This window comes from Pagrus major, chromosome 22 (genome assembly GCF_040436345.1).
Source record: "Pagrus major chromosome 22, Pma_NU_1.0".
Lineage (NCBI taxonomy): Eukaryota > Metazoa > Chordata > Actinopteri > Spariformes > Sparidae > Pagrus > Pagrus major.
The window spans coordinates 9,670,653-9,683,980 of record NC_133236.1 but is presented as its reverse complement, the minus strand read 5'-3'; the positions used below and the strand labels follow the sequence as shown (position 1 = coordinate 9,683,980).

General features: G+C 41.7%; 1 protein-coding gene and 1 non-coding gene across 2 annotated transcripts in view; one reads left to right on the top strand and one right to left on the bottom strand.

Annotated features, from left to right (window-relative positions):
* vash2 (vasohibin 2) overlaps positions 1 to 13,328 on the bottom strand; it is a 32,024-nt gene that overhangs the window by 9,879 nt on the left and 8,817 nt on the right. The window contains exons 3-7 of the mRNA XM_073493131.1: positions 9,256 to 9,344; positions 8,985 to 9,041; positions 7,250 to 7,324; positions 277 to 514; positions 20 to 163 (exon numbers count right to left, since the gene is read on the bottom strand). Coding sequence (XP_073349232.1) covers positions 20 to 163; positions 277 to 514; positions 7,250 to 7,324; positions 8,985 to 9,041; positions 9,256 to 9,344 — 603 coding nt within the window. The remainder of the gene's footprint in view (positions 1 to 19; positions 164 to 276; positions 515 to 7,249; positions 7,325 to 8,984; positions 9,042 to 9,255; positions 9,345 to 13,328) is intronic.
* trnat-ugu (transfer RNA threonine (anticodon UGU)) lies at positions 5,186 to 5,258 on the top strand. Its single transcript has one exon. It is a non-coding gene; the product is annotated as a tRNA-Thr (tRNA).

Here is a 13,328-nt window from a genome sequence, read left to right as displayed (position 1 = left end):
TCTACGTGTGTGTGTGTACCTTCATCCTCATGTCGCGGCCGTGTTTCTCCAGCTCCTTCCTCATCTCCTGAGCTCCCAGTCGCGCAACGTTCAGCACCAAATGCTTCCACTCGATTGGTTGGAAGACGTGGGGGTCGTGAGGCACATACAGGCCGATCTTCACCTGTGAGAAACAGGCAATGAAATCAAACGCACCCTTATTGATTCGAATATGTCTTTCCTACCTCCATACCACATGCCCACCCTCCTCTTCCTCCCTTCTCCATCCCTTCTTACCTTCTTCAGAGTGTGCTGGTATCTCTTGTAGGAGCTCTCAAATTCAGCCACCAATTCTCCCAGTGTGCGGTGGGTCAGTGGTTTGTCCATCAAGTCCTGGCGGCGGCTCATGCCCAGTGATCCGTAGCGGCCGTTGCAGTAGACGCCCAGCACAACATGGTGGAAGCAGTGGCCTGAAAACTGTGTCTTAAAGCTGATGGGGAAACGCTCGAGAGACGTCAGCCCGTTGGTCAGGTAGCTGGTCAACACAGCGGAATTAAGGAAAGATCTGGACCTGATTTTACAGAAACGAGTTTTCTGTGTTACAGAAACATGTTTCCTAACTGCATTTCAAAGTTAGTAATCAGAAGTAAAGATGGAGTAGACATTGTCCTAAATTCAAAATGACCCGTTGGTTAAGCTAACACTGATGTTAGTGTGTTGGAGACAGTAACATTGATGTTAGCCTGATGAAGAATTAAACACTTTTGTTAGCCTGTTGGAGAAACTAATACAGACATCAGCCTGTAGGAAAAGCTAACATTAATGTTAGCCTGTTAGTGAAGCTAATACTGATGTTAGCCAGTTAGCGTTACATTTCCAAAACCATGTGTATACAGTATATTCTTTCCTCCACCAAAACTATTAATGCCTCCAACTTATCTAAGCCAACATTGAACACCTGTTTTTTGTCTATTACAGTGTGCTAGCTAGCCAGTGACAAGTGAAGTGAGACAGCCATTTTAATGGACACAGTCTTGTGTACATTCTCGACACAGATACACACGACAGGACGAGTGCAGAGTAAAAAAATGTGTTTACAGGATTCTTAAATTGAGGACACAGCCATAAGTTTAGGTGTTGCTTCTCTGATAGGAAGATTGGATTTTTCCTAAGAAAAGCTGTCAGGAAACTTTTCTGTAATGAGGCCCCTGGAGGGTTATTCATTTCCTTGGGATGGTCTGAAATGTTATACTTTTAAATATTTCACACTTGAAAGGATTTATTAGATGAACTAACTTTGAATGCACCACTGGAGCTTCACATTTACAACCCTGAAATACAAAAACAACATTTGAGCAGAGACCTGAGAGTCAGAGTGCATTTGTTTGGATTTGTCACAGCAGAGGCAGCACAGCGGCTCAAGTCATGTGAAATCAGATTCGGTCTGAATCTCAGAAGGCCAGTACTATGAAAATGCCACAGGGTAAACAATGACTGTGACTGCCAAAGTTTGTGTTTGTGCAGCTCCTCCTGTCTCACTGAATCCGTCTGATTCATTGTTGTGGTTCCCCCTTATTTAACAAGAAAAACAAAGACGGAGAGATAGATGAGCTGTCTGGTACCAACAGAAGCCTCAGGAGGTGATGACACACAAGTTCAGGATGTGTGTGTGGTTAACCTAGAAAAACTCACTAGGAGATATGGAGTAAACATGTGCAACTTTTGACCTTTGACCTCCTCATTTCTTTCTCTTTTCCATCTACATAATTTCCACCTCTTTTTCCAATCTCATTTTCCTTTCTCCCTTTTCCCCCTTTTCTCCTTTTCTTCTGCTCCATAAAGCCCAAAACTCCAACAACGCAGACTGACACCAATTTCTCAATGTGGAAGATTTTTAACTGTGACTCCATCATTGACTCCAAAACATACACTGTGTAAAACCTGGATTCAAAGAATGAAAAAGACACTTGATTGACTAAAAACAGAGTAACAGTAACATGATGCAGAACTCATATGGAAACACTCAGCTCAATGAGACAGTGATACTTCTGTGGCGGAGAAACAAGTTGGAAACAGCATTTTCTGTGATTTCACAGTTTGTGCTCGTTTCACAGAAACCGGTCCACTTAATGATGGAAATTTTAAAAACTTGCAGCGAATCCAAATGAAAAAAATTGGTCTATATTTAGTCAGCTCTCATGCTGTGGACTGCACAGTTCAACACAGACAGGGATCCAACTGTAGCAGGCTGTGCAACCACACACACACACACACACACACAAACACGCTCACAGATCTGGACAGCATCTTTGTCGGCCAGTAGCCCACCATCTGCTCTGTTCTGTCCACGGAGGCCTGCCATTGGCCAGAGCGGCTGCCTGTCACCTCAGCACTGCTGTGTTTTCATTAAATATTTACAAAGGAACATCAACACAACTAGACCACTGATCACACACACGTACCGATGACTGTGTGTGTTCATACCATAGAGAAGCCTGCAGTGTTAAAGCAGAACACAGACCTGAACTAAAGAAACCAGCAAGCAAGACATGTGAGCCATTACTGGTTTTTCATTTTGTCTGCTGTGTAAATGACTAAATCTAACTGTTGGAGAACACACAGGTATAAATCAAACTAACATTTACACAGGCACAACTAGCTGTATGAGTAGTTAAGTTGTTTTCTTATAGTTTCATGGTATTTCAGATTTCATTCTGAGCGCAGTTTCACTAGTTTAGTCTGACCATAATCCTTCTACTGAGAAGTAAAGAAAGCTTGTAACTTAATTTCATGGTGATAAGTTTGACTCTGGATGTTAGTAACAGATAATAATAGAAACACGAAGACACTACAGACACTAAGCCTGAAGACACACAGCACACCGCGATGTTCCTCTCTAATGATTGGTTCATTAAACAAACACACTTCCTGTGATGGAGGACATGTGACGCTGCTAACAGGAGCTCTCTCTTTCTCTCTCTCTCTCTCTCTCTCGGTTGCCATAGAAACCACTACGATAGGATCTTCGGCCAACAAGTAAAACGTCCCCTCTCTCTTTTCTTACACACATTTTATTACTTTGAAACGGACGTTATAATAATAATCATATCCATCTATCTGTCAACTGTTGAAACGTGATGCTGGAGTTCTGCTTTCATCCTGAGAGCAGACGGGCTTTAACCACCTCTTACACTGCATGAAATCCTTCCAATATTATATTCCACTGGTCTATTTTTGCAAGGTAAGTGAGAAACATTATCTGTGGATACAATACAGGGCTAATCCAATGGATTTTTTAAATTCACTCTTTATTCACTATTTCTCTCCCTTTTTCCATCCCTGTATCACCGGCTCCTTCTCTCTGAACGCTCTCTCCCCCTCCCCCGTCTCTTCCTCTGGTTTCTCTCTACGTTCCCTTCCTCACTTAAATTCAAAGCGGCAAGATTCCAGATAAGGAACTACAGTAAAAGGCATAAAATCATCTTTATGTAGGGTGTATTTTTAATGATTCATGTGCTTTATTCATCATCATCATAAGAGAACCCTAGGTTTACAGTTTCCTTAATTACGGGAGACCTGAATGCTACAGTACACAGTGATATTATAGACAATAAACAGTGTGCTTCCAACTTTGTGGCAACCGATTGCAGAATGCCCTTTCCTGTTTTTCAACTGACAAACTGTGTCCCCCACACAAAGCCAGGTCTACGAACAAATGTTTTTTCCACTTTTGCATGAAAGAAGTTGACTGCCCTGCACAGAGCCCTGGCCTCAACCCCATCAAACTGGACAGAGACGGGCACAATATCAGTAGCTGACTTCACTAGTAGCCCTTTTCCATAACGTGTGCTGGCTTGGCTCGTCTCGGTTTGACTCAGGGAGTTCTATCTCCATTACAACAGGGCTACCAGCTAGAAGATGTGTCTTTAACTGATGACGCTCTTGTCAAGTTGACAGTGTTCTTAAGCAGTGGGCTGATCTAGCTTGCTACAAGTGGTCATACCATTTAATTTCCTATAAATTCTTCACAGTGAAAGTCTCCCATTTTTTTTGTTTGTTTTTGTTGCTGCAAGTGTTTTTCCATCACACAGGCACAGACACACCAAACCGACATCAAGGGACTAGTGGCGACAAAGGCAAACGGCTGGGTCGCCTCACGTTGCTTCTGTTGGACCAAAAACTGCACTTGAACACGCCGCAAAGACAACAGCGGTTGGCCAACTAGTTCAAGAGACCAGATAACTCTCGGTGTTACTGCATTTCTTGCAACAGGTAGGCAAGCTAAAAGTCAAGAGTAGTAAGAGTCTGTTGTCTGCAGCTCTTCATCTAACATCTCACTATGGCAGTTCGTACTCTTCCTCCCTGAAATACTATTAAAGAACAGCAGCCAACAAAGCCTTGCTAATTGGGTGAAAATCAGGACATGTTGGGTTTTTACCAGCAGCAACTTAACAAGAATTCTATACACGGCTTGGCACATTTAAACTGGTAATGGACACGCGAGTTATGGTTTGACCATGAATCTGGATTTGACTCGACACGGCCAAACGTGCCAATGGAAAAGCCATAAAACACTTGTGAGGCTAAACGGGAACAAATTAGGTGGTTTTGGAATGAGATCTTTAGCAATCACATATGAATGTAATGCTCAGGTAACCACATAAGGTATTTTATGACTTTATAATGAAAAGTTCTTTAGGAATAAGTTTGTTCTTCGACTTGAGGCTGCTTTTATACTCTAGTCTTATTCAGCAAAACACTAGTCAGTGATGGTAATACAATGAGACAAGGAGTCAACACACACAAACCCACACATGGAGATGGAGTGGCCCGAGCTAAACCTGGAATATCCTGGAGAGAATTCGGATCACTGCTAACAGGGAAGGAAAGGATCCAGCGGCAGAGGACGGACACAAAGACGGGAGGAGAGACAGCTCCAACTGCCACAAGCTAGCAACAGTCACTATCCATCCCTCTGACCGCGCTGCTTTTCTGTCCTAACTTTCAAAAAGATGACTTTAATGTTTGTTTTTGGACATAAACTGACTGTAGATGCCAGTGCAAGAACAGTCATTAGGTGACTGACAGAGTCAACTGGTTAGGTTGGTATCACAATTTCTTAACAATACAAAGTATGCAAACAGGGTGTGTCCCACTCTGTCAGTGAGATTTAAAATGACAGCTGCTGACCTCCTGTAGCAGGTAAGGCCTCATAGCTCAGTGGTTAGAGCACTGGTCTTGTAAACCAGGGGTCGCGAGTTCAATTCTCGCTGGGGCCTACCTTCCTTTTTGGTACTGATTGACCTTAAGGACAGGTGAAAAGTAACACTGCACAAACACACTGTCCCTTGTTGATATGACCAATTGCCTTGTCTACTGTTAGCTCCACTCCCTCTGGCTCACGTCCCTTCTCTCTTGAGCTCTTGCCACTTTTTCTATTTCTCTCCTCCTTTCATCTCAAGGCTAAAGCCAGTCTCAATTACAGTCACTGTCAGCGGCCACTCTGACAGCCCTGGAGAAAAACCAGAGTGAAACTAGCACATGTGAAACTGGACCACAGAAACAGAGAAATCTCCTATGTGTTTGCACCTCACACCACACATCAGCTCCTTTATAAACTGTGGTGTGGGTGATTAAATATGGACAGAGCTTAGTATCCTGTTGGAAATGCCTTGATAATGCACTGAGGAACTCACCTTCAGACTACAAAGCTCATAAGAGGTATTTGGTTGCTTTGACTGATACATTGTGATTGTCAAACTAAACTATAATAACATAGTGTACAATTCCAGTGAGAAAACTACATTTAGTCTTCACAAACTGTTAGACGACTCTATGAATTTATATTTTAAGTATTTACCCAAAGTTCTGATCCTGGGTTATTTGATCAGTGAATGAAAACTTTTATCAATCAGTTAATACACACTTTTTGTCTTTTTTTTGGTTTCATTTAAAGGACCAGTATGTAGGATTTGGGGGCTCTATTGGCAGAAATGGAATCTAATAATCATAATTAGATTTTCATTAGTGTATAATCACCTGAAACTAATAATAGTTGTGTCGAGCCTTTTACTTCTATTCCAGAGTCCACCATTCTTCTACAGTAGCTCAGAATGGACAAACAGAACACTAAAAAGAGCCGTTCACATTTATTTTCACATTTTTAGTGACCAGCTTAGCGTCTTTCTCACACAGTTAGTCGCAATCTGCAACCTCACTTTGAAATGCCTTGAATTCAATCAAATCAATTCATCAAATCATTCATTGTTCATCTGCTAACTGATTTTAAAAAATCTTCATTCCAACACTTTCCTGATTCAGAAGGATTCACAATGAGATCAGCAGTTAAATGACCTCATCATCTGTAAAGGACACTTGCATGTTGTAACATACAGTTACAGTGTGCAGTTCAAAGGAAGCAGCTACATCATTAAAACTGTGGAAAAGGTATTGTGTGAGCAAAGTGTTCAACACGTATAGCTACAGTGGCTGCATGTGAAGAGATAATTATCAAATGCAACCACTGATTTATAAAATGGGGCTCTGTAGTCCAACCAGAGCTACAGTATAATGAATAATCATTCACTGTTTCTAATATTAAAGGCAAAATGAGTGTGATTTCTAAACCCAACATTCAAAGTTGTCCCCTTGCTACCCCTCACATCCTGTCAAGCCAAAGGCTGTCACCCAGAAGCATTACAAAACTAGAAACACACAGGCAGAGGGTAGGGCCTTTGCAGATAGAGACACCAAGAGGTATTATTTAGTCTATTTATTGTTTTTTTATGAAATACATAATCATTCTGCCGGCACAATGTAACTGACCGGATCTGTGTAGACTGAACAAAACTAGAAATTCAGCTGTTGCAAAACTACAGACTGCTGCTTTAAAATTTAAGCCCTGTGAGATGATACTAAGCTTGTGAGCGTGTGTGTGTATGTGTGTGTGTGAGAGAGATTGGGGGTTAAACTTGGAAGAGGGCTTGTTGCCAGGCAACACGGTTCAGTAAGAGCTGGAAAGGGTGCTGGTGGTGGAGAGGGATGGGGTGGGGAGAGGCATTAGAACATTAGAGCAACATGTCTCATTGATTTCACCCACAGATAACAAAATAACCTTTTGGCTCACTGCTGTGTGTGTGTGTGTGTGTGTGTGTGTGTGTGTGTGTGTGTGTGTGTGTGTGTGTGTGTGTGTGTGTGTGTGTGTGTGTGTGTGTGTGTGTGTGTGTGCGTGTGTGCGTGTGTGTGTGTGTGTGTGCGCAGGAAAGGATACATTCCCAAGATGACGGCTTCGAGACATTTGATTGGCAAAGACTCCCTGATCATCTCTCTTGCTGTCTCCATTAACCTGGAGGAGGAGGAAGATGAGGAGGAGATGAAAAGGAGGAAGTGGAAAGAAGGAAGGAGGGTGAGTGAGTGGGAAGGGCAGGGAGAAGAAGAGGAGGTGAAGAAGGAGGAGCAGAAAACAGGCGGAGGGAAAGAAGAGAAGCAGGAGGGAGGAGAGGCAGGAGAATGTTGAGAAGATGAACAGGAAGAGAAGAGCGAGGGACGAGTGAAGACATGAAGGAATAACAGCAAGAGGAGGATGAGGGGAAGCAAGGAGAAAAAATAGAGGGGGGGTAAAATTGTAGTTGTAAAATTGTTATTTAAAAAGCAGTCAGAAATGTATATGCATTGGATTCATTCACAAGATTTTAAACAAGGTCACACTACCTCCAAGTAGTAGGTTTTTTATATTTTTTCTACAAGTATATCTCAGCCAGATTTCTTTCCTTCAGTTTTACAATGGTGCATGTCTTTAAAAGTGGATGCAAAGGAAGTTTTGATATGACAATTAACTGTTTATTTCCCAACATTCATCTTCACTCATATCCATATTCACCTGTGAGGTAGAAGTGATCAAATTCTACCCAGGCGGCCCACAGCCACTTTATTTTGGAGAAACAGAAGAATATTTGACGCGGCACACACGTGAAGACACACTGATGTACCATGCTGTTGCTAGCTAGCTATCTAATGAATCTCAGTTCCACTCAAAGTTGGAGATTGATTGATTGGTGGATGTCATGATATTACTGGTTTTAAATTGGTTCTTTCAAGCCTACATAAGAACACAACTATCACTATCACTATAGGTGAGGTCATGGCTCTTTTTCCGCTCTCTACAGGGAGGTCGATGGTCGGGCTTGGTGGTCACCACTAGACCATGTTGCCCTCTCCACAGAGCTGCGTCCGTGCTGGAGAAAGGTCCGGCTGCACCAATCATCATCCTGATACAGGGCAGAAAGGCTCTGGCTTGTATTTTCAAACCAATCACAATAGTCTTCGGTAACGCTAAAAACCGGATGCAACGATGGCGACCCTGCAATTAAAGGTCAGGGGGAACTTGTTTTACACGTTTGGTAGCAAAGTAACAGATGCTAGCCTGTTTAGTTTCGTGATCAGATCAGGGTAATTTTCCACTTTCAGCGTATGGATTGCTAGTTTAGAGGTTGTTATTGTTGTTTCTCGTGGAGATGGAGATTTTGAAAATGGTAAAACAGAGAGCGGAAGGGGGGAGAATGCCTGCTGAAACAGTTGGACAATGGTAGGCTTTATACCAACAGCTTACATCCTGTGAGTCAGACTACCCTTTAATCAAATGAACTTATCAGCCGCGGTTACTGACAACAAATAGAAAACACCAAATATTCATCAAAATGAAGGTACAACCTCTTCTGCTTTTTTTTAATGCAGTCAAAGAATATGGCTTTTACACACTACTGACAGACACTGCTGTCTATTCGGTTCATTTGTGAACACTTCAGGCACATTTTATTCAAAACAAACTAAATCCAGCTATGAAAACAATTCTAGATGTGTAAAACATGTTTATGCTAATTAATGAATGTGAATGAAAGCTGTTAAGGTAATCAGAAAGAGGTGTTTACATTAAGATTCTGATAAGTGGTTTGTTTTGTTGATCTAATTACACTGCTTGTACGATTTTCAAAGCTGAATCCACTTACCCACACAGTGGACGGCTCTTCTTGATTTCAAAGAATTGAGTTCCTGTGTGGTTGTATCTGAGGGGAACGTTAGGGACAACAGTATCATAACAGTAGTTTTGTCATTGTTTTTCAGCGCTCCTGAAGTTAGTGTTACACTGGTGTTTCTGTAATTTATTCTCTTTGAAAACCTGATGAGACACAGACTAACTTCCCCCGACAGGTGTAGCTCTCATAATGACATCTGTTGTCATGGCAGCGCATGTTGCTTCGTGTTTGTGTTTAAGGATACTGCAGAGCCTTCATGTAGTTCTGGACGGCCACCAACCAGTCTGGGACTGACATGGACGGTTTGAAGTTTGGAACCGAGGGAACAGCATGCTGAAGAGAGAGAGAGAGAAAGAGATTTGTACACATTATTTCCAGCAAGTCGACATGTGGTAACGTTCGGAGCTCCCATCATTAAAAATCTGCCTTCCAAATGTCCCGTGACTCTTTACAGCTCACTGATGTTCCACTACTGCTGGAATAAATGAACACTTGATACACAAGTCAACCACAACAGTGACCCCGAAAGGAGTTGGAATGCTGTCTACAACATAAATGAAACAAAATGTGATTAATTCAATGTTTAAAATGTTTGTGAGTTGTGCTTATTCTGAATTTGACGGCAGCGACATGTTTCCAAAGAGTTGAAACAGGGGCAACAAAAGACTGGAAAAGTTGTGGAACGCTCCAAAAACACCTTTTTGGAACGTTCCACAGTAAACAGGTCTTCGTAAAACTATTGTTGGCGGTTCATTTGCAAATTATTGCATTCTGTTTTTATTTATGATTCATCAGGATTCCCAACTTTTTAGAATCGTGGTTGTATTTATACTACTCTCATATCAAGAATTATGTATGTAGCTCAAGGGCTGCATTTATTTAGCCAAGAGTGAGAGTGATACATCATTAGTTCACTCTTTTAAATCCACCAGAAGTTCTTGAGTCAGCATAGAGATATTTCTACTACTACTAGAGTGAAACAGATGAAAACCTCAGTCTTGGTTGCGATACAGAAACCCTGTCTCTTTAATTAAACGTGAGAGTGAGACAGGAGACCAGTTAATATCTTCTTGCAATATTCAATGAGTCATTAAATTTCAACAACTGCAGACCATTTAATATCCACAGAAATGTAGAAAAGCCTGTTTCTCCTACGGTTAACCCTAATGGTTCAGAGCTTCTATTGTTGCCATGGTAATCGACATCCAAATCAGTATTAAAATGCTTTCTTTTTGTGTTTGTTGTTTGAGGAGGGTTACTTTACGTTTGCTGCACTAAAAGACTGAAGAATGAAAGAAGCATTTCTGCTCCGTACAAATGCAGTCCAGCAAGCCCCAAGGCCATGACGAGCATGACCTTGACCCTAATTTCACACTCGCTCATCTTGACAGTGACTGATGTATCTACTCCTTTCCAAATTCCACCTCATAATTACAATAATATCATAGTAAATAACTAAATAATGAACACAGGTTTGAGGATGATAGCAGTGCTGTCCTGCCCCTACTTCCTGTTAAAGCTCTGAATATTTCCGGTTAACTCTCACTGAAGCTTCAAAGCCCCTAAAAAGGTATTTGGGACAGCACTAGTTTCTTATTTTTTCTTCTAGCATTCTGTGCAAAAAAACACAAACAAACCCTGTGTGTTTAGTCCGTAGTAAACAGCTGATCGTGTGTAGCCACAGGAAATAATATGATAAAAAGAGATTAATGACACATAACAAAGGCCACTCTTTAACCCAGAATGTGGAGGTTATGTGGTGTTCACTGGGCCAACAGACATCCACACTATAAGAAGCGAAAACCGCTATGGTGCTTCACCTTAACAAGACCCATTTCAGAAAGGAAACCTAGGTCACAGATGTGGCTTCATGAAAAGGACGTGACCGCACCGGCAGAGAGTGAGTCAGACTGAAACACAAACCGACACTTCCTCTGACACACAGGCAGCCTGTGTGCTGTGTGTGTGTGTGTGCAGGAAGGGTGAACTATAGCAGCAGCCCCATCATTTCCTGTGGGTTTCAGCTACACTGTTTATTTACAGCAGAAAGAGAGAGCTGAGGGGGAAGACAACAGGGCAAAATGGAGGCTCTGATACATGTTGTGTTTGTTTTTTGGTTGGGGATGCAACATTGATATATTGCCCCAGACACATGCACACATATGTTACCGTATAAGCTTTTAATGGCAGCCAAGGACATTTTAAATGAGAGCCTTATATGGGATTTCATCTGCAGTCAGCCATTCAGACAGTAATTACATCAGACTCAGTCAATACAGGAATCATTTAGCCACACAACCACTCATTTTATACAAGCACCATTTCAAACCAGATGAAAGACCAACCAGTCAACCCTGTCAGTCAGTCTATTGCCGAATGAGTAAATCAATCAGCCAACTGGTCACTCTTCTAGTTATCAGGCCAGTCAACTGTCGTTTAGTCCATAAACCAGTCTGCCAGCCAGCCAAAACCAGTAAATAGCAGGTTTTACTGGCACATAATCACCCATGTAGTGAAATCCTCACTAAGGCGTAATACAGCATCAGCTGACACACACACACACACTCTCTCTCTCTCTCTCTCTCTCTCTCTCTCTCTCTAAAGCTGCTGGGTCAGGGAGTGAGATGACTGGTGATCCCTCGCTTTTTATCATCGTCTCCTCTCGTCTCTCCGCTACAGAGGATTGTCAGTTAGAGCTGCCATCTTTCTGCTGCTGCCATCACATTCAGTGCAGAACTTCCATACGAAAAAGCTCGATTTTAAATGCAGAACGATTAAGTTACATATACAGTCATCACAGACAGTCATCTGACTATTCAGTGTGTCCTTGAGCAAGTCAGTGAACATTCTGCATGCTGTATCAGTTGTGTTTTAGATTCACATTTTGCAAAATATTTACAACCAGAGCAACTTTTAAAAAGAAACACAGCATGACAAATGCGTTACTGTTTATGATGCGTTAAATGTAAACTGCAGCGTTTTCGCTGTCCACAAACCCAGAAACTGTTGAGAGCAGCTCTGGTGGGAAGTCAGCCCATCACCTAATGAAATTTGATGTAGCCTGAAATTTTCTGGCAGCTACGTCAGTTACAGCTGTCACAGTCTTTCATATTAAAACTGTGTGAACTTAGAGAGGAAAAGGAAACAGAGGCAGCTAAAACACAATATGTAAATGAGGTAATTGGCCCATCAGCAAACCAAGAGTATGTTACACTGTAAACACAAAGAGTCGTTGATGAGTGACTCCTCCTCTTCTCACTTCAGGGTCCCAGTTTAGACTGGTATTTAATCTGTCTCTGCCTCCCTTCCTGTTTTCTCTCTCCCTCCCTCCCTCCCTCCCTCCTCTTCTGTTTTCTTCTACTATCCTTCCTCTCTTCCTCCTCTACCCTGTCTCCTTCCCCCTCGTAGTTATCTCAAAACTCCGTCATACCCCTTCCTCCTCTATCTTCCTTTCAGTCCTCCCTCCTCATCACTTTTTTCCCCCAGCTGTGTGTTTTTACTCCCTCTGGCCCTCTACTCCACAGCCAGGCTGGCAACCTGAGCCAGCCATCAGCAGAGACAAAAACCAGAGGGACTGTAACCAGAGACAGAGACACAAAAAGATAGAGCAGAGAGAGACCTTGTAATATCAGCTATGACCTTCCTGGTGTTTGAATTTTGAATTGTTAGAAGGAAATGGGGGAAGGGGAGCAGTAGGAAGTTGGAGAAAGAAAAACGAAAAGTCAACAAGAGTAAGCAAAGCATAACATATTCAACACCAGTCTGAAGAACAACAAAAGTAAAATAAGTTGATTCACTTCTGATTGCCAATTTAAATACAGTTTAACTTAAAAGATAACACTTAAAAAGTCTAAAAATTACTATCTTTTGTTGAGCTGTGTGCCTACATTTTCCTAAACAGTTCCAAGAATGTTAAAACCCAGAGAAATACGTAATGTTATTTAAAGTAATGGCGCGTTTCTTTGAGTCGACTGTCACTATAACTTCCAGAAATTTTGAGTGAGGAAGGAAGTCAGCAAACGTGAATTAACATAATGTGAAAAAAACTTTAAAACTTGTCACTCATCTGTGATCATTTCTGCTCGATTCACATCAGATAGTTTTTTCATTGGCAATGGTGTTTTTTTTAAACAATGAAGAAAATCATTTCCATGACCCCACGCTACTTTGCGTGATCAAATTGTGCATTTTGCTTTTGTTGTTTTGAATGAGAAACCCCAAGCAGCAGAAATGATATACTGTGCATTTAAAAGATGACTTAAAAGCAGTAAAAGTAACTTAAACATTGCTCCTGCTGCATGGTACTAGTCTATTTTA